Consider the following 19704-nt stretch of genomic DNA (forward strand, 5'->3'; position numbering starts at 1 on the left):
ACGTGATGTTATTATTTCATTCACAGTCAGAACAGCTGAGTTGTTGTAAATGTAATTTACACTAAATGTTATGCTATTTAATGTCTTACTGTTTCTTCAGTGTCTGCATAGACTTCTTCTCCATCTCCAGCCTGGCTGCTACCTCCTTCTTCACTCTGGCCTCAAACAGCTCAGCGCCCCTTAGAGGAGTAGACAGGGCATATTGAAAAACAGCCTGGACGTTTCTCAATGTCGAGTAAACCTGCTGCAGAGCCACTATTTCAAGTATACTACGTCATCGAGTGGCGCCGAAGGACAGTTTAAATGCATGTTAAATGCCCAGCATTCTGCACCACTCTATGACGTAGTATAATTGAAATAGTGGCTCTGCAGCAGGTTTACTCGACATTGAGAAACGGCCCCTGTCTCTGTAAAAAATGATATTCTGGTTTCAGCTATAGTCAGAAATGTTACAACATTTTGTGTAAAGAATCAATTCTTGATTTTTGTAATAAGATGTTTCCTAGAAAAGTTCTTATGACTTCATTTCAAATGAATTATTTTATCATAGATAATCTTTTAGCAAGTCTGTAAAAAAAATTCTGTATAAAGAATAACGTTTTGAATACTAATGAAAAATGAATAATATCCACACACAATTTCTAGTTTCTAATTTGTATCCCCTCTGCCTTATTGTACAGTTCCTTTGCTGGTGCTATAAGTATGTTGGGGTCGCAGACCTGGAGGCCAGGATCTTGGAGGACTTGAGGTCCGACACCACGTAGAGGAAGTAGTAGCTGAGGAAGACCCTCCTCTGAGCCAGCAGGACCGTGAAACAGATGGCGTCCCAGACGATGCCGGCCTCACCCTCCGGCAGCTCGCACCCATCGTCAGGAGCAGCTGACGGGACGGGAGAAATATGTTAGACTCTGTTTATATAATGTGTAAGTTATAGTATGAAAGAGAGATTTTAGATTATACATCATACTCTCACACCAAGAGGCGTAAACCAAGACGTGTTCTCTCAAATGAAAAATGATGGTGTATCATGATGGTTTTTCAAATTAATTATAGACCGTGACACACAGGTTTGTAAATATGCATAATCATTTTATAATAAGAGAGGTCTCTGTTTTCTAACTGTGGTTTGATCTAGCTAAATATAATTGATTTATGTACGTGTTCAACAGCTCTTCTCATTTTCTCAAATTCGATGCAATAATTGTAAATGTGGTGGATTTATATTGTATTATATGGGATGAAGAATGTGATGCTTATAAAGAGGATGTATCTTTGAAATATAGAATTATGGCTTTGGTATGACTGCTTTTTCTTTATGCAATTGTTCAATGTACTTTAATGGATTGTTAATAGATAGTTTGTTTTGGAAAGTTGTATTACCCTGGACGTTGTGGAATGTGTGTCCATCCTTTAGGTTTGCTGACCTGACAAACGTTAATTTCACTTTTGGGGCATGGATTAAGTGTTCAGGCATTAACCCATTTAGGAACGTCAAATGCTCCTAAGTAGTTTAAGTAACCTCATTTCTGAATCCTCTTAAGATGTAACTCTGAAGTCTAACATTAACTGTATAATTGTATTATTTCTATTCAGCAAATATGATAACACCTATTTACTATACAATGAGAAGATTGTGCTGAGATGTATCACTCACGGACGTCGTAGCCTTCGATGGTGCAGAACAGGCTGAAGGCCTGAATAAACCAGCAGCCGCTCTTCAACAGGCTGTCCAGGTAGGCACAAGACCCCAGCTGACCACACACAAATAAACCACATAGAAGGCACAGTTGACTGTATGAAGTTTGAAATAAATGAAGTGCTAGGCGTCTTAAAAACTGCATGTGTTTTTGGTGTGTTGACTCACAGACAGCAGGTTCTTCATGGCGATGACGAAGCAGGTGTATCCGATGAGCCAGTCCCACAAGCGCAGGATGTATCTGACCGGCTGCAGCAACACGCTGCCTCCAAACAGCATGAAGTAGAAACAGGCCACCAGGTAGCCCAGGCAGAAGATGTTGATCCGCGTGGTGCCGGTGATGAAGATGAGGCAGAGCACCAGCCAGAAGAAATAGCTGAACACAAACACTTTGGCCATGTCGAGGTAGCACCTGAGAAGCAGACAGAGAGTGACGCTGAGAAAGAGAGGCATAAAGAAAAAACAACATGCTGCCAGAACAGATTTCAAGAGGGGAATTTAATGAAATACTGTGAACAATACATGAGAAACTGAGATTTTTGTATGCACAATCACCGGTCGGACTTAAAAGCCAGCTTCATGAGTTAATTAGAAACAATGCAGCTTCTTTACATTGTTACTGAAACTGTTAAAGGACCCCAGCTGATGTGGAATCAAGCCTATAAACTAAATCTGAGACGTCCATAGATGCTTATCCAGCAGTCTCAGTTTATTAGAACCGCTTTCATTAATTGAACATACAGAGCAGGAAGCTGTTTGAAGTAACTAAACAAGTCATGGAATATGTTATGAGTTTCCTGGCATATGTGAGGGTCTTTAAATAAAGACACTCAGGGCCATGTCGGGCAGAGAAAAAAATTCATTATACATCAAAAGAAAACACTTAAAGTATAGACTCCTCATTCCTGTTTGCAATCACTGTCTCTACCAATACTTTATATCATTTATTTTATTGTTTTATATATCTTACATTTTAACTTCTGCACTTTTTCACATCATACATTCTTTTTTTGTTATTATCTTAAAGTAAATATATATATATATACCAAATATAAAATATTTTGTATACAAAATATAAAACATATATATAAAATCGATATAATATATATGTTAGAAGGAGCTTTAGATCAAGATTTAGTTGGTTATGACATAACATAAAATAAACCTAAAAACTGACCAAAAGAAGTCTCTAATGTATTTGAAATGGAAGAAGGACTACCGTACTTTACTGATTAAAAATACTTAATGAAAAACTAAATGAAAAGAAGTGCTTGCTGTTTTCCTGACCTGCAGTGAAGGAAGTTATCGACAGGGATGAAGGAGTTGCAGGAAGAAGGGTCCAAACTACGACTGATCTCCACGTTGTCTCCAGCCAGCAGTCTCACAGCCGCTCGGTTCTCCTCCTCAAACACCTGCCACTGCAGAGAGGAGCAGAGCAGCAGGAGGTGGTCGTCTGCAGAGGGCAGGAGAGAGAGGAGGGGTCAACATCTGACACGAGGAAGAGATTGAAATCAGGAGAGGAGAGAAGAAAATAAAGATAGCTAAATTAAACTCACAGAATATGAATAAAGGATCGGGGCTCATGGCGAAGTCCGGCAGGTAAAACCACTTGATAATATTTGAGGTGAGAGGTCTAAGTGCCGTTCTCCAGGGGTAATCTGGTAAGAGAATACATTGGAATAGAAAAGCATACAATGATATAGCATGAAATATATGCAGCAGGGACATTTTTTATTTTGAGGTTGTGTGAAAGGAGAATTAATCATGAGGTGAAGTGACAGAACATTCATTACCAACTTGTCTCTATTTCTACCATTGTAGAATAACATTATATCACCCTATAATTTATGTTAGCTTACTTACCAAACCATTAATAGTTTATTAAAGTGACAGATCATTTGATGACATATTTCATGTGTTCTTTGCCTTGATATTTTGCACATGTTTCTTTAATCAATCTCCATCCATCCATCCATCCATCCATCTTCTCCCGCTTATCCGTGGTCGGGTCGCGGGGGTAGCAGTTCCAGCAGAGAGCCCCAAACTTTCTTTTCCCTGGCGACATCAACCAGCTCTGACTGGGGGATCCCAAGGCGCTCCCAGGCCAGCGAAGAGATATAATCCCTCCACCTGGTCCTAGGTCTACCCCTTGGTCTCTTCCCAGCTGGACGTGCCTGGAACACCTCCCTAGGGAGGCGCCCAGGTGGCATCCTAACTAGGTGCCCGAACCACCTCAACTGGCTCCTTTCGACGCGAAGGAGGAGCGGTTCAACTCCGAGTCCCTCCCGGATTACCGAACTTCTCCCCTTATCCCTAAGGGAGACACCAGCCACCCGGCGGAGGAAACCCATCTCGGCCGCTTGTATCCGCGATCTCGTTCTTTCGGTCATGACCCATCCTTCATGACCATAGGTGAGGGTAGGAACGAAAATGGCCCGGTAGACAGAGAGCTTTGCCTTCTGGCTCAGCTCCCTTTTCGTCACAACGGTGCGGTAAAGCGACTGCAGTACCGCTCCCGCTGCTCCGATTCTGCGGCCCATCTCACGCTCCATTGTTCCCTCACTCGAGAACAAGACCCCGAGATACTTGAACTCCTTCACTTGGGGTAAGAACTCATTCCCTACTTGGAGTGGACAGTCCATCGGTTTCCTGCTGAGAACCATGGCCTCAGATTTGGAGGTGCTGATCCTCATCCCAGCCGCTTCACACTCTGTTGCGAACCGATCCAGTGAGTGCTGAAGGTCGCAGACCGATGAAGCCATTAGAACCACATCATCTGCAAAAAGCAGTGGTGCAATCCTTAGTCCACCGAACTGCAGACCCCCTCCCCCACGACTACGCCTCGAAATCCGATCCATGTATATTACAAACAGGATTGGTGACAAAGCGCAGCCATGGCGGAGGCCAACCCTCACCGGAAATGGGTCCGACTTACTGCCGAGGACCCGGACACAGCTCTCGCTTTGGGAGTACAGAGATTGGATGGCCCTGAGTAGAGACCCCCTCACCCCATACTCCCGTAGCACCTCCCACAGTAACTCCCTGGGAACTCGGTCATACGCCTTCTCCAAGTCTACAAAACACATGTAGACCGGATAAGCATACTCCCAGGCCCCCTCCAGGATCCTTGCGAGAGTAAAAAGCTGATCCGTCGTTCCACGACCAGGAAGGAATCCGCATTGTTCCTCCTCAATCTGAGGTTCGACAATCGGCCTGACCCTCCTTTCGAGTACCTTGGAGTAAACTTTCCCGGGGAGGCTGAGTAGTGTGATGCCTCTGTAATTGGCACACACCCTCTGATCCCCCTTTTTAAAAAGGGGAACCACCAACCCGGTCTGCCACTCCTTCGGTACTGTTTCCGACTTCCACGCAACGTTGATGAGACGTGTCAACCATGACAGTCCCTCAACACCCAGAGCCTTCAGCATTTCCGGGCGGATCTCATCCACCCCCGGGGCTTTAACGACCTCAGTGACCTCCCCCCGGGAGATTGGTGTTGATCCCCCGTCATACTCCAGCTCTGCCTCTAACATAGAGGGCGGAGTTGTCGGGTTCAGGAGTTCCTCAAAGTGTTCCTTCCAACGTCCCAACACTCCATCAGTTGAGGTCAACAACGTCCCATCCTTACTGTACACAGCTTGGATGGTTCCCTGCTTCCCCCTCCTGAGGTGTCGGACAGTTTTCCAGAACAACTTTGGTGCCGCCCGAAAGTCCTTCTCCATGTCTTCTCCGAACTTCTCCCACACCCGCTGCTTTGCCTCGGCCACGGATGAGGCTGCTGCCCTTCGGGCCTGTCGGTACCTTGCAACTGCCTCCGGAGTCCCTCGGGATAAAAAATCCCTGAAGGCCTCCTTCTTCAGTCGGACGGCTTGCCTGACCACCGGTGTCCACCAGGAGGTTCGAGGGTTACAACCCCTTGAGGCACCTAGGACCTTGAGACCACAGCTCCCCGCCGCGGCTTCGGCAATAGAGGCTTTGAACACCGACCACTCTGGTTCAATGTCCCTAACCTCCACAGGAATGCCCGAAACGATAACGAAATCGATCATGGACCTTCTGCCTAGGGTGCTCTGGTACCACGTACACTTATGAGCATCCTTATGTTCGAACATGGTGTTTGTTATGGCCAATCCATGACTAGCACAGAAGTCCAGTAACAAACCACCACTCCGGTTCAGATCAGGGGGGCCGTTCCCCCCAATCACGCCCCTCCAAGTGTCTCCATCATTGCCCACATGTGCGTTGAAGTCTCCCAGCAAGATTAAATAGTCCCCTTCAGGAGCCCCATACAGGACTCTTTCCAGGGTCTCCAAGAAGGCCGTATACACTGAACTGCTGTTGGGTGCATAAGCACACACACAACAGTCAGAGTTTTCCCCCCCATAACCCGCAGGCATAGGGAGGCGACCCTCTCGTCCACTGGGGTAAACTCCAACAACGAAGCACCCAACCGGGGACTTGTGAGTATCCCCACACCCGCCCGGCGCCTCACACCTTGAGCAACTCCGGAGAAGAATAGAGTCCAACCCCTATCCAGAAGTAAGGTTCCAGAGCCGACGCTGTGCGTAGAGGTGAGCCCAACCAGATCCAACTGGTAATGCTCCACCTCCTGCACAAGCTCCGGCTCCTTCCCCCCCAGAGTGGTGACGTTCCATCTCTTGTTCATCAATTTGTGTAGATCATACTATAGCCTCTTCATCCCTAGAGTTTAAACTTCTTTATCACTACTCAAGTTCCTCATCGATATATTTAAATCAAACTGCTTAAGACTCTTTTTAGAAATATTCTTTCTGCGAGCTGGTGACCATACAACGACAGGGTATTTAAAAAAGGGACCTGAATTTATAATTATATCAATATTATATTTGCATAAAAATCTGAATTACAAGCGTCCATACCAACACAGACGGCAGGAGGGATGCCGATGCAGAGCAGGTACTGCAGCACCATGAGCCCCGCAGTGAAGCAGCAGTATTTAGGCCACACCTCCCCGATGGCCTTCCTGCGTCTCCGAGACACAACAGCCAATAGAGCGCAGGAATGCAGCAGGGCATAGAAATCCATCCTCTGACCAATCACATTGACCGCCACGATTAAACTGATCTAAGAAGAAGTGAGGGTATGTTATTAAGTCAAAGTCAAACACAGTTTCGATGCACAGACCCACACTCCAGTTCCTGATAGGTACCTCCAATCCAAATTTGTAGTAGAAGAAGTTGATGAAGTACTTGATGCAGGGCAGGACGCCGTGATCAAGGTGCTGCCTCGTGATGCCCTGGAAGATGATGCTGAAGGGCGGGGTCTTCAGGTTGTTATGGAGACGGAAGTAGAGTTGGTGCCGATGGACGGTTGCCTCGAACACCAGCAGCCCGAGCACCAACAGCTGGTTCTACAACACAAAAGTTAAAGGTTTAACATTCACACTGCTACATCTTTGATACATCTGACAGTCCAACTAAAGATGAGACATACCTCGTTTAGATCTGGCTGATGACACATAAAAAGGCCATTACTAAATATAGTCTTCAGAAAAACTGAATGCCAGCCTATTTGTCAATGATGTTAAACACCTAAATCTACTTTATAAGACTCCACAAAGAATTTATAAATAAACCGCGGGAAAGAGACAAACCTCTTATAATTATTGTATGTACTGCAATATTGTTCTTTAAATGTATTGTTCATCCAATGGCCTCGTTATTGCTTGCTTTTGTTGCTTTTTAACTTAAAAAAGGAGAAAAAAAGGTATTTATAAATGCTATTTCACCTACAATAAATGCACAGCCGGGTCCCACTCTTGATTTAATGTACTTGATCTTTAATAATGGATTTCAAGAGCAGCTTTGTATGATTGTTGGGATTAAGAAAGATACAATGTTTTTAGACTTCGGCAGGCGTGTCACCGTACCCTGAGACAGGGGAGGATCCTGCCCTCACATTTGAGCAGCGCTCCGCACCAGTACACTGGGTCCACAGGCTCGATGTAGAGTATAGACCTGGTGAGCAGCTCCACCATGTTCCCCCTCAGCTTCGCCCCGTCATCCAGGCCCGAGCTGTTGGACGGCACCAGCCCCTGAGATACAAACAAGGTTAACGCCCACTGACAGGGGATGCAGCTGTTAGAAACACACATGCTGTAAGGATACTCACAACTGTGCAGTTAGAGGAGTAATCGAGCGGTTTTATAACTTTGAGCTGGTAAAACATCTTGCACACCACCATGACGCAGGCCCACACCGCTGAGATGCTGGAGACCGCAGGTCGTAACCTTGAGAACGGGAGCGCAAACACCCACAGAACCAGGAAGAGCGAGTTCATCAGAGAAACCTGTGAAAAATGAAGAGGTATCACTTAACATTTAAGTACATGACTGCGCAAAGAACACCACATTTGAACTGGGGCAAATAAAATGTTAGTGACAAATATTTTATTCCAAGAAAGCACAGACCCCAACGTTTATTTACCCCACCTCTTGCAGTGACACCCAGATGATGCCGGAGGACACAATTTTGAGGCTGTGGAGCTCCAGCAGCCTCCAGCTCTGCTCCTGCAGCTTCTGGAGTCTTGACAGAGCCTGAATGAGCAGCAGGCTCGCCCGGTCCACGATCACAATCCACTTATCCTCCAGACTGCTGGGCACAGCTTCTGGGAGGAGAAGACATCATTTGAACAACTCTCATATGGCTCAAACAGCAAAGATGTCTGTTGTAATGCACTACTTTAACTTGACACCATAACTCACAAGCACTTTAACATTATTGCCAATTGTATGTATAAAAAGAATCAATGAAACTAAAAACAAACTTGTTGTAAGCACATTGTTCAATTAGTCCCAGACCTAATTGGCCTAATGGAGGCTGAGGAGTCATATTTGGGTATTAAGCATGGTATTAAGCTGTAGTTACCCTCCTCTGTCTTCTCTTCCTGATCCTCCGCTCCTTTCTCTGAGGAGGTTTGTAATCCAACGCTGTCCAAAGTCTCCTGACTCTTCCCATTTCCCATTTGCTCCTTCACAAGTCTTGAGGAATGGAGAAAATGTCTTGAATATTAAGTATTGGAAAACTATATTAAGAGAAACTTACAAAACTGAGAAGATTCTGCACCAAGGAGAGGTTTTATCAGTTATTATGTGTCCACACATTAGTTGACACTAAGACTTTGATTTATTGGGTAGCCCACCTTGTGTATTTCATACAAAGGTAGAGGCACTGTAGATGCTGATCTGTAACCTTTGATCTGAACAAAATAACCAAGATTCGAACAACAGCCTTACCTTTTCTGGATCTTTTCAATGTTTTCTTTGATGCTATAAATTAAATCAAAAAGAGTCACATGACAATTATGATATTTATGTTACTGTGATGAACACTAAAATAAGTCAATCATTCTTTCCATGTCACTTTTGATTACCTTTCACACAACGTAAGCAGAAACTAATGTTTCCTAGTAATACATTTACACCACCTATAGCTAGCGTACTGACTAAATATTGATTACTGTATATCTACAGGCAATACATCAACTGTGTGAGATATGATCATTGTGATGGGCCATCTGAAATGTGAGGGCCTCAAAACATTTATGTAGGAATAAATGTATCTCTTACTTCTCAGATATCACATTCACTGAAATCCTGAGCTCTTCTTCTCTGGGAGGAGGAAAGGAGACAATCAAATACAAATGAGACAAGCAGTTATATATGTTTTGCTGTCAATTAAATACAAAAACAACAGAAAGTGTTTGTTTTAGCATTCAAGAAAGAATGGTATAAATAGTAACGTTCATGAAGCAGGCTCAGGAATTAATTTCTTTATTTGTACTATTTTTTAAATAAATAAAAATAAAGGATCAGTAGAAAATGCTCCACATTACTGTCTAATAATGACCAGATATAAATAACTCTGACAAACTGATTTTGTGCTTTTCCTATAGAAACTCTTAATATAAGTGATCTTATTTCTGCTTGCCACATTTATTTAGTGACACTTTTATTTCTTTAGGGCATTCTTTTCTGTGCCTGCGCATATTATTGCCTTCTCACCTGGGAGCCTCTCTGATGGGGACGTTGTCAAGGTCAGTGAGAGTCAGGAAGTCTGAGTTGAAGTAGTGCAGCTGGAGTATACAGGCCAATAGGAACACAGCAGGAAGCAGGATACGTGCAAACAGCTCCACTGTGTCGTAACGCTCCAAACCAATGTCACGAAGACTGAGAAGAAACAGATGTATTGACATTATAACAAACAAGAAAGGTCTGCTGTCTGATGAATCATGAATTTTCTTGCTTCATTCTCAAAAAGACTATTAAAAAAAGAAGCTCACCCTTCCTCAGACATGCCCATGATCTGTTTGAACAGCCCGGACACACTTCTGAACTGGTACATGTAGATGGCGATCAACACCACCATGGAGTACCCGACCACCACCGCCCAGAACGTCTTCAGCACCCGCCGCCACACGTCGTAACGGATCTGAGAGAAAACAGACAGAGTGATACAATACCTTATCGCTGCATTTACAGATTTTAATTCATTATTTTTCAACTTATTCTAGAGTCCAGTTTGTAATGTAATGTTACACTCATTGTAATGTAATAATTACTGCTTGAGTTAATTAACAATGAATTTAACAGTAGAATACATTGATATTAGTTAGTTAAATAGGTAAAATGCAAAATAAAAAATAGTGCTTTTTATCATCTGGCTCATTTTTGTTAGTTGCAGTCGGTTCTACTACTTCTATTACTATATTGTTGGCAAATGCAGTTTTGTAGAAAGAAAATATGTCCTAAATTAAACTGTCCTCAACATCTTGAGTAACTGGGTGAGGATTTCTGAAAAGACTCCTTGCTGTTACATTCTTTTAATGTTTTTTTCGCTGCAAGCCGAGTGCGATCTATTGTAGTTCCATTATATTGGAGAAAAGACAGACATCTCTACAACCAAAATCTCCAACTATCTCTGCAACTTACATTAAAACAATGTAGATTGACAAATAGCACTGAAGGTAAGATAATAAAAATGTAGTTTTGAACTGTCCCTTTAACCTCATTATTGAACTACAGCTTATTTTACTGCTACAGTCATTGTAATTTAGTTCTCCTTTTCGTATTCAACAACAACCAAAGTTACTCAATCAGAACTCAAGCTAAATGTTTCCGTCTCCTAAACATCAACATAACAACAGTGTTTCCTATATCCCTTTCATCCCACTCTGCAGTATTTAAAACACCAGGGTGTTGCTGATGTTGTCCGAACAGATACATGATGTTGTTATGTCTTACGTCGCCTAAACAGCCATTAGGCCTTCCTGTAAGTGCCGACGTGATTCTAAAAGGTCAGCAGAAACATAAGATGTGGGAGGAAAAAAACTGGAAAATAGAAGCAAAAAAGACTGTGTACGTGTTTATAAGTCATAATCAATACTTTTAACTGTAAAATAGCATCCATGAGCGGCACAGAGTTTATATAAGGGCAATTCAGGATCCAACACATTACAGTGTAAGCTGACAGTGATAGTGGCTTTGTGTGTTACGCAACAATGTCTCGGCAATAAAAGCAGATTTCCTCTCCATTTATTGAGGCCTGCCATCTCAATATCAAATTTACACCCCCTTTTAGTCCGAGAATAAATGCATTTACACACGAAGGTCTAACATACAGGTCATTGCTATACGAGATGTTCAATGAGTTATAGCTTCACTGCAATATCTTGATGACTAAAGTCACTTTACGTCATTACAAAAAACAGACAGATTAAATGTTGGCTGTGTATTAGCAGCCAAATTACTGAAATCACTTACATGGTAGAGGACAACACAGAAGAGGAAGAGGACAATGTAGAGGATCTTGTAGACAACCACCTAAGCAAGTGAAACAGGGTCATAATTAGGTGAATTTAAATACAATAACAAAATTAATAAAAGAGAGGACATCCTGCATTCTCAGGGTTTAAGTTTGTCAGTAAATACCTTTCCAGAGAAGCTGATCACAAAGAACATGGAGCAGCAGAAGAGGATCCAGTATTTCACTAGCATCCCTTTTACTCCTGAGATCAGCATTGCTGCCAGAGGTGATGGTGGACTTTCCTCCTCTGATAAAAAGAAAATAAGGATGAGCAGGGACAGGAAATAATTAACCAACAGGAAGAGAATGAGAAAAAGTGAGAACATTTTTTTATTTTAGTCAAATTGAATTCAGTCTCAAACATTTCAAGAGACTGAAGACTCCAAATGAAATATTATTTTCTAAAATTCAAGCCGATAATCAAAGCAGTTCAAAAATATATTACCTGACACGACTTGATCAAGAGATTCGGCCTTTAAGCTCTGCTCCTCCTGTCTCTCCTTTAGCTGCTGACGAAACATCAACCAGAAGCTGAAACTGTAAAAGACCTGCAGCACCAAAAGTGTATCATGAGTACAAAACACACAGTTTTACAATTTGCTTTTGTAAACATAGTTATGTTATAAACAGTTGTTGTGTTACTATCAAGAAATGGGTTACAGATATAAATCTAAGACTGCTTGGTGATTTAAAAAAAAAAGCTTGATGACAAAGACAGATTAGGTTGAACTACATTAACTGGTGGAAAATGTGTCAGACGTGTTAAGGGCTGATCGATTTGCGTAGATGCTAAGAAGATGAAATGATGCCTTCATGTGTCATCTTCTTTAATGATCCTGAGTAGGCCTACCCATTTTCTCAAACCGCTTCCTATAAGCGATAAGATTAAACCATGCTGGTTAACTCCACATGGGAGATTTCGTTTTTTTCTGTATCCTTAGTGTTCTTGGGAAGACATGGCAGCATTATTACAAGAACCAATCTTATTTTTAAGTAACATTTTGTTAGAGATGTATCAGATACCAATTGATGATAATATTATTCTAGATTAAGCTATGCAGCAGTAAAACAAATTATGTTGAAATTGATGAACACATGAATCCTATAAAAATCACAATGAACTAACATAATATTATTGTGAAACAGGTCATTAAGCATAATAAGTACTTTTAATATTGATACTTGAGTATATTTTGTTAATACTTTTGTACTTTAACTAAGAGTTTGAAATTATGATTACACTGTACTGAATGTACATCTGAGTAACTTACTACCATATAAAACGTACAATATTGATTGACAAAAGTAATGAAGTAGCCTACAAGTTTAAAGAAGGATACAACAGAAACACAAAATTACCTTTGCTCGAAATTTAACCTATTTGTTACAACAACAACAACTTAAGTTGTAAAAAAAATCACGAGAAAGCTTTCGTTATACATATCTCCATGATCTCATAACGTTTTCAATTAAGTTAATGGTATTTTATTGTACCTTTGCTCCAAGGTGGACACAGGGCGCAGGATGGTAGCTGTTCAGGTCGAAGTCGGTGATGACGGCCTTCGGCAGGCCGGGGTACAGCTCGGCCCGGCTGAGCCGCAGGCCGCTGAGGAAGCCCAGAAGCAGCAGTGCGGTGCCGTACACCGCCAGGAAGGGCGCCGACAGCATGGCGTAGCGCCGGCGGTCCCGCATCATCCAGATAATACAGGACCACACCAGCAGGGCGAAGGTCAGCCAGCTGTTGTAGGTGATACTCCACACCTGAACATACACGTGTTTGATAATGTGACATTGTTCCATTGAAAAAGCTTTTCAAATATATATGCCTTTCTTATATTTTATGTTAGCTTGTTCAGGTGGCAGTTAACTGCAGCTAACTTTAGCTAGCTACTAAGCTAATTGTACCTTTCTTGCTAAACATACGATTCTAACGTTAAAGACCATATTTGCGATGTATTCGTCGGTTTTTGTCTCGAAAAAGCAAGATGGTAAGCAAACAACATGACAATATCAGTTATATTGTTTGTTTTAAATCCTTTGAATTAATGCTAGCTATCACAGCTAATGCTATCATGGTGTGCTAACTTAATTAGCCCAATAAGGTACTAAGCAAGCTAATCTTTACTCACTCAAAAGGTAAATCAATCACTCAAGGAAAATGAATAACCAACTATTATATAATACCTTAATTGTTTAAGTAATTTTTCAATATGATAATACATTTTACCTTTGTTTGGGATTTGGGAAAACAAAACATTTGAAGAAATTAACTTTGGCTTTGGGAAATGTTCTTTCACTACAATCAATTAATTTAAAAAGAATTGTGGGATCAATCAATAGTGTAAAGAAAATCAAATGTACTACACATTTAAGTTGCAGGGGTCTTTTGTAATATATTTTATAACATGTTATACTTATCTGTACCAACTTCTTTGGTCAATCCCTTTTACTACTCTAACATATGAATCCTCCTTATTTTATGTTATCTCCACATTACTGAGCCAACCTATTCTAGAAAAAATATTGCCTTTTTTAGATAAGGTGGTTTACCATCATGATAATGAGTGCGCTGACATAGCTGTGTTTTTGCACCAGGCGTCCAAAGATGACCAGACCACTCGGGCCTGAGGGGGGAGGCAAGGTCTCTGTTTGGGTTTTCAAGTCCATTTCAGACTTCTCCTCCATTTCTCCCTCTCCTTCTGTCTCTGGCACAAGAGAGGTAAAAGTAAAGAAATAAAGAGATTAGTAAACAGATTAAGCAAACTAATACATATATTGATAAGGTTTTTATGGGATTTAAGTGATTACCATGTGACGGGGAGCCTTTGCCTTCATACTGTGGTGGAGGGTAACAGTTTGTGTACCCTGCCACGTCTAACAGAGAGCAGAGATCATTTCTATGGACATCTTGCCAGGAACTCCCTGGTATTAAAATAATTGGCTGCAGAAAGAGAGCACATCATACTGTACATTTAGTCCAATATTCACATGGCCCACCTTATAATCAGTCAAAAACACGATAAACCTTGAACTCTAGGGTTACAAATAAAATGACTAACCTCATCAGGAAGATAGGTTTCCTCGTCCGTGCTACTCAAAAGCTGAAAATTCAGAAAATCTTAGAGTGGTTTTATATTGATTGTATAATGGCAATTTTGAAATGCTGACTTGTGTTTCAGCACGAAGTGAAATAGTAGTAAAATTATGACTTCTGTCACAATGTGTAGCTGATACTATCCAGAACACCTAAAAATGTGGACAACGGTAGAATACTGATCACTGAAATAATAAAACAGATCAATTTTTGTGGGTTACCTCCTGCTTATCTCCTGTGATGTAGATGACCCGGGAGAAGCTGGGAGGATCCTCTGGACTTCCTGCTGGACTTTCACACTCCTCATCATCCACAGCATCCTGAGAAACACAACTCTATTTGATAAGCCTGTCACGTCAGGTAAAATTGTCTCAGTGCTTGTATGTGCCTCTATGTTTAACGCTAAACAGAACTTTTGTAACATTTCCAGTAGTAGCCGTGGCAATAGTAGGAGTAGTAGTATTCTGTATTGTCAACCCTCCAGCATTAGCCTTTCAAAGTTGGAGGTGGGCCAAACAGTTTCCAGGGATGCTTGATAAATGGATGATAGAATAGCTTTAATGTGTATGTTTTGGTTAAAGAGATAATTCACAGTAGTAGATTTCTTTTTTTTTACGTTTTCCCACTTAAACCAGAGTCTGAAACAAACAAGTGCCTCAGGAACACCAACGTCACACTCACACACAATATAACAAAACATCATTCCCGCAAATACCACTTGTACAAACCTCCTCTGTGATGTGAACCCATTTGTGCAGCAGAGCCACCAGAGTGTAGTAGAGCAGCAGCAGAACCAAAGGGTTGATAAAGTCGGGCCAGCTGACATGTGGGTGCAGACCGAGTATGTGCGGGTCAGAACTGTTGGTTCGGATCACTCCTGTCATACCAAACAACCTGCCACAGGTAGAGTGGGACAATTGCAGGATAGAGAGGGAGAGATAGAGGGAGAAATACTTAGTGGTTATACAAATATATTTTAGTCAAACTTTAAGGAGAATGCTAACCTGGAGGTAAACCAACCAGGAAGAAGGTAAAGGGCAATTTAAATAAAGCCATTAAATAAAGGTCTAGATCTGAATAATTTTTGCCTGGCAACAATATTTGCTTTTTTCTCATCTCCCCACGCAATAAAATATCGCAAAATATATCAAAATTGAGTTCTGGATTAAGTCGTGGACTTCGGGTCGTGGCTGAACCTGTCTCCGCGGTCCTGCCTTGGGTCTCGTCATGCTGCTTCCCTGATGGCTTCCACAGGATTGTAGCTGACATCCTCGTGGATTCATCTTCTTATTACAGACACATGCATTTCCTAACATTCGGTCTATATGCTGTAAAATGTATTATCTCTTCGATTTACACACGGCATCTATTGCAAGTCTGTCCGTCCTGGGAGAGGGATCCCTCCTCTGTTGCTCTCCCTGAGGTTTCTCTCATTTTTCCCTTTAAACTGTGGGTTTTCTCTGGAAGTTTTTCCTTGTATGATGTGAGGGTCTAAGGATAGAGGGTGTCGTTTTTCTCATACTGATATTCTGTCTCTACTGTAGGCTATTTTTATTATATGTACAGCACTTTGGCTCGACCAAAAATCGTTTATAAATGTGCTATATAAATAAAACTTGATTTGATTTGAAAATTGATAAACAGATGACCTGATTCTGATGTAGATGCACCTTCCATTGAAATATTTACCTGACTAATTCCCAGAAAACCTTGAAGCATATTTTGTTTATTTATTAGTTTATAGTTTATTTATTTAATAATAAAAGCAGTCCAATATACATCAGTTTAATCCTACTCTTTTATCCCTACTGTACCTGGCATAGACGTCCTTTGGGGGGATCAGCTGCTGGGACAGAGGCAGCTGGTAGAGGTAGAGAGCCAGCAGGTGTCCTCCGCTGAAGATGGCCAACATCACACACAGAGAGCTGAAGAGCAGCATGCTGATGGAGCGGCTGAACACCCACCACCAAACCAGCCCCAGAAACACTCCGAAATACACCCCTGAGGTGAGGGATGGTAGCATGATACCTGAACACACACACACACACACACACACACACACACACACACACACACACACACACACACACACACACACACACACACACACACACACACACACACACACACACACACACACACACACACACACACACACACACACACACACACACACACACACAGTGTATGTCAAGCCAAGTAAAACAAAAAAAAATAGACAAAACATCCTAAGACACTTCAGGCAACAGCATTTTTTCATTCTATATGTTTATATTTCCTTATTAATGGAGTGATACAAAGATATAACCAACATTCCCTCTGCATAAACCTTTCACTCTAATATGTCAACAAAATAAAAAAATTACCCTGGCTTTATCCAACACCAGTATTTCAGTTTTTGCAAATTCGTAGTTACTTAATAAGATTATACCTCATGAATATTTAAAAAATATCAGCAATGTTTAATTCAAATAAATAAATACAAATAAAATGATTTCTTCATGTAAGTAATCAAGTGAGTAAGTTTCTTGGTAATATCTATTAGTTAAAGTGTTAACCTGATTCAGCTGTAGTGTCTCCCCTGAATACTACCATACACCTGCATGCTCACACAAGCTGCTGTAATGTACCTGCCAGTCCGAGCAGTAAAGTCACCACCACTTTCCCCGCCGTGTTCATGATCGCTGACAGCAGCAGCCTTAGTGCGGCTGCAAACACTATCAGCTTCTGGACAAACTGGGGCGGCCCCGTCTGAACCGGCACCGTAGTCTCATCTGAGCTGTCGAAGGACGAGCCCGCCGTGTCACTTCCATCCTCAGACTCTGATTCAGAGGTTTCCACTTCCTGCCAGAGCCACGAAACAATCAGATTTATATCAATGTGCTTTCTAACGCATTGTGGAGTTAAAACAATTGATGAGTTTGAACGATTACCTCAGGGTTTGACGGCGGTATTCCGTTCTCATGCAGACTGACTTGGGGCAAAGAGCGTAGAAGTTTTCTGCATAGCCTCAATATGAAGAGGGAAGAGAAGAGGAGGCCCAGGTCCGGGGCCAAGAGACGCACAATGTTCCCAGCATCCACCGAGCTGAACCTGAAAACACACAAGCATTATCATAGGTTTCTTCATAAATCTCCATTCAACAGAACGGTTTGAATGGAGATGTGATTACTTAGTTACACAGTTGTCCTGTAGTTCTAGTTTTAAGAGTTACCTTAGTGGTACTGCTATACCATATAACAATAGCCGTGTTTCCATTCAATTGTCAGACACATTTTAAGAGACTTTTTGCAATGTTGCAAAAGATACTTATTGGGAACATATGAATGCATTCTAAAAAATGCTTTAAAGTAATGTGAAGTAAATGTTATTCGAAGTCTTCTGCATAGTTAAAACTGCATAAACAATGATATGATCACTGAAAATATGAAGGTCAAGTGTGTTTCCATACCTTATAATGCCCAAATGGTAGAGGACATCTTCCCAGTGGCCACTAACTGTTAAAAAAATGGTCATCATTATTTTCAACTAGTCTTCTTGTTCCTTAATGTTGACATTCTTACATAACAAGGGGGAATGTTTCAGTTTATTAATCTCTTTGTTCTTTTTTCAACCTAATATACTTGAAGTCCTCTCACAGGACTTGTAAAAATGTAATCTGTGAAGATTCCCGAGTTTGTTTTTTTACCTTGCGGGGGGATATAGGCGAAGGGGATCTGCATGAAGCACTGCAGGGTCAGGAGGGTCAAACTAGTGCAGATGATCAGCCGCAAGAACTGACCCGTTTTACCTGAATAATTAAGCAAAGGAAAGAAACCAGGACGAAACAAAAGCCAATTTAGAGCAAGTTATACAGAGTTAGTTTAGTCTTCAGCTACTTGTATCTCTTTATCTTGTGAAATTTCTTTCCTATTTCCTAGAAATTATATTTATTCTCTTGCCTAAATGGTACACGCATGCACATTAATTGATGGACCCTGTACTTATTTTCAAGACATTTTTTATAAAAATATTTCTCAAACACTTGGCAGTATTTTAAATTGAACCAGTCCTGTCTTTTGAGCACTTTTACGATCAATAAGCCAGCTAAAGGGAGAGATGTGAGTCTGGGTAAGCGTTATTGAGGTGAAATATTAAAGCAGATGTTTCTTACAAATTATCTTTTTAAGGCTTAGTCATAAAAAAACACTGCCGTAAGTGCAGGAAACTGGACCACAGCCCTGTTACCCTCTACCTTAATGATTTGGTGGATTTTATCATTGATCCTGTAGTGGAAAAAAAACTCCTGGTTTCATATTTGGCTTGGCCCCAAACAACTGTTGTTTTGTTATTGTAAGTTATTTTGAAGTTGGCAATGCTACAGTGACTTCCTATTACATAGGTGATTGCTTCTGAATGAACTGCGCTTGACATTTTGAAACAACACCTTTAGACATTACCAGGGGCGGATCTACCGGGGTGGCAACTGCCACCCTAAAAAATAGCCTTGCAACCCCAGTGTTAAGCTCAAAGAGCGCTTACAGGCTGAACCCTCAATACAAGCACGGAAGAGAGACGTGAGTATGGAAGTAAAATGATTTATTTCCAATTCAAAACTCAAGTAAGGTTTGTGATGCTTTCAGTCATGGAAAGATTTCTTTCCACCAAAACTTGGATTAACCGTTCATGTTGGCCAAGAAGATTTCCCTGATGAGACAGAGCCTGCTGAACAGTGGAGGGATCCGATCCAGTGCTTGAGGGGTTCATAGTGACCAGTTCGTACTGTTAAGCTCAAAGAGCGCTTACAGGCTGAACCCTCAATACAAGCACGGAAGAGAGACGTGAGTATGGAAGTAAAATGATTTATTTCCAATTCAAAACTCACACCATACTGCTGGGGAATTACTAATCCGGATCTGGGAATTACTAGGGGGGGGAGAGTGGAGGTCCGTAGTTGATGATCCGGAGGGTGTCGGAGAGAGCAGGCTGGAGCCGGGGTTCGGAGATTTGCAGCGGAACACGGGTGAGATGAGCCGGGGAATCAGAGTTCAATAGAGTGAGCAGGCTGGAGCTGGTAGTGATAATAATCCGAG

The 19704-nt window shown here is 41.6% G+C and overlaps 1 protein-coding gene across 1 annotated transcript in view; it reads right to left on the reverse strand.

Moving 5' to 3' along the window:
- The window catches only part of LOC117449821 (piezo-type mechanosensitive ion channel component 2), a 28623-nt gene extending 14514 nt beyond the window's left edge, over positions 1-14109 (reverse strand). Inside the window, exons 1-21 of the mRNA XM_034087710.1 lie at positions 14089-14109; positions 13033-13299; positions 11984-12086; positions 11664-11785; positions 11496-11555; positions 10016-10164; positions 9738-9902; positions 9303-9344; positions 8970-9002; positions 8602-8714; positions 8166-8341; positions 7847-8023; positions 7605-7769; positions 6885-7085; positions 6595-6799; positions 3253-3354; positions 2984-3149; positions 1865-2108; positions 1655-1751; positions 720-879; positions 90-179 (exon numbers count right to left, since the gene is read on the reverse strand). Coding sequence (XP_033943601.1) covers positions 90-179; positions 720-879; positions 1655-1751; positions 1865-2108; positions 2984-3149; positions 3253-3354; positions 6595-6799; positions 6885-7085; positions 7605-7769; positions 7847-8023; positions 8166-8341; positions 8602-8714; positions 8970-9002; positions 9303-9344; positions 9738-9902; positions 10016-10164; positions 11496-11555; positions 11664-11785; positions 11984-12086; positions 13033-13299; positions 14089-14094 — 2843 coding nt within the window. The 5' untranslated portion in view covers positions 14095-14109. The remainder of the gene's footprint in view (positions 1-89; positions 180-719; positions 880-1654; positions 1752-1864; positions 2109-2983; positions 3150-3252; positions 3355-6594; positions 6800-6884; positions 7086-7604; positions 7770-7846; positions 8024-8165; positions 8342-8601; positions 8715-8969; positions 9003-9302; positions 9345-9737; positions 9903-10015; positions 10165-11495; positions 11556-11663; positions 11786-11983; positions 12087-13032; positions 13300-14088) is intronic.
- Between the last annotated feature and the right edge of the window lie 5595 nt (positions 14110-19704).

Source organism: Pseudochaenichthys georgianus, chromosome 7 (genome assembly GCF_902827115.2).
Source record: "Pseudochaenichthys georgianus chromosome 7, fPseGeo1.2, whole genome shotgun sequence".
Classification (NCBI taxonomy): domain Eukaryota; kingdom Metazoa; phylum Chordata; class Actinopteri; order Perciformes; family Channichthyidae; genus Pseudochaenichthys; species Pseudochaenichthys georgianus.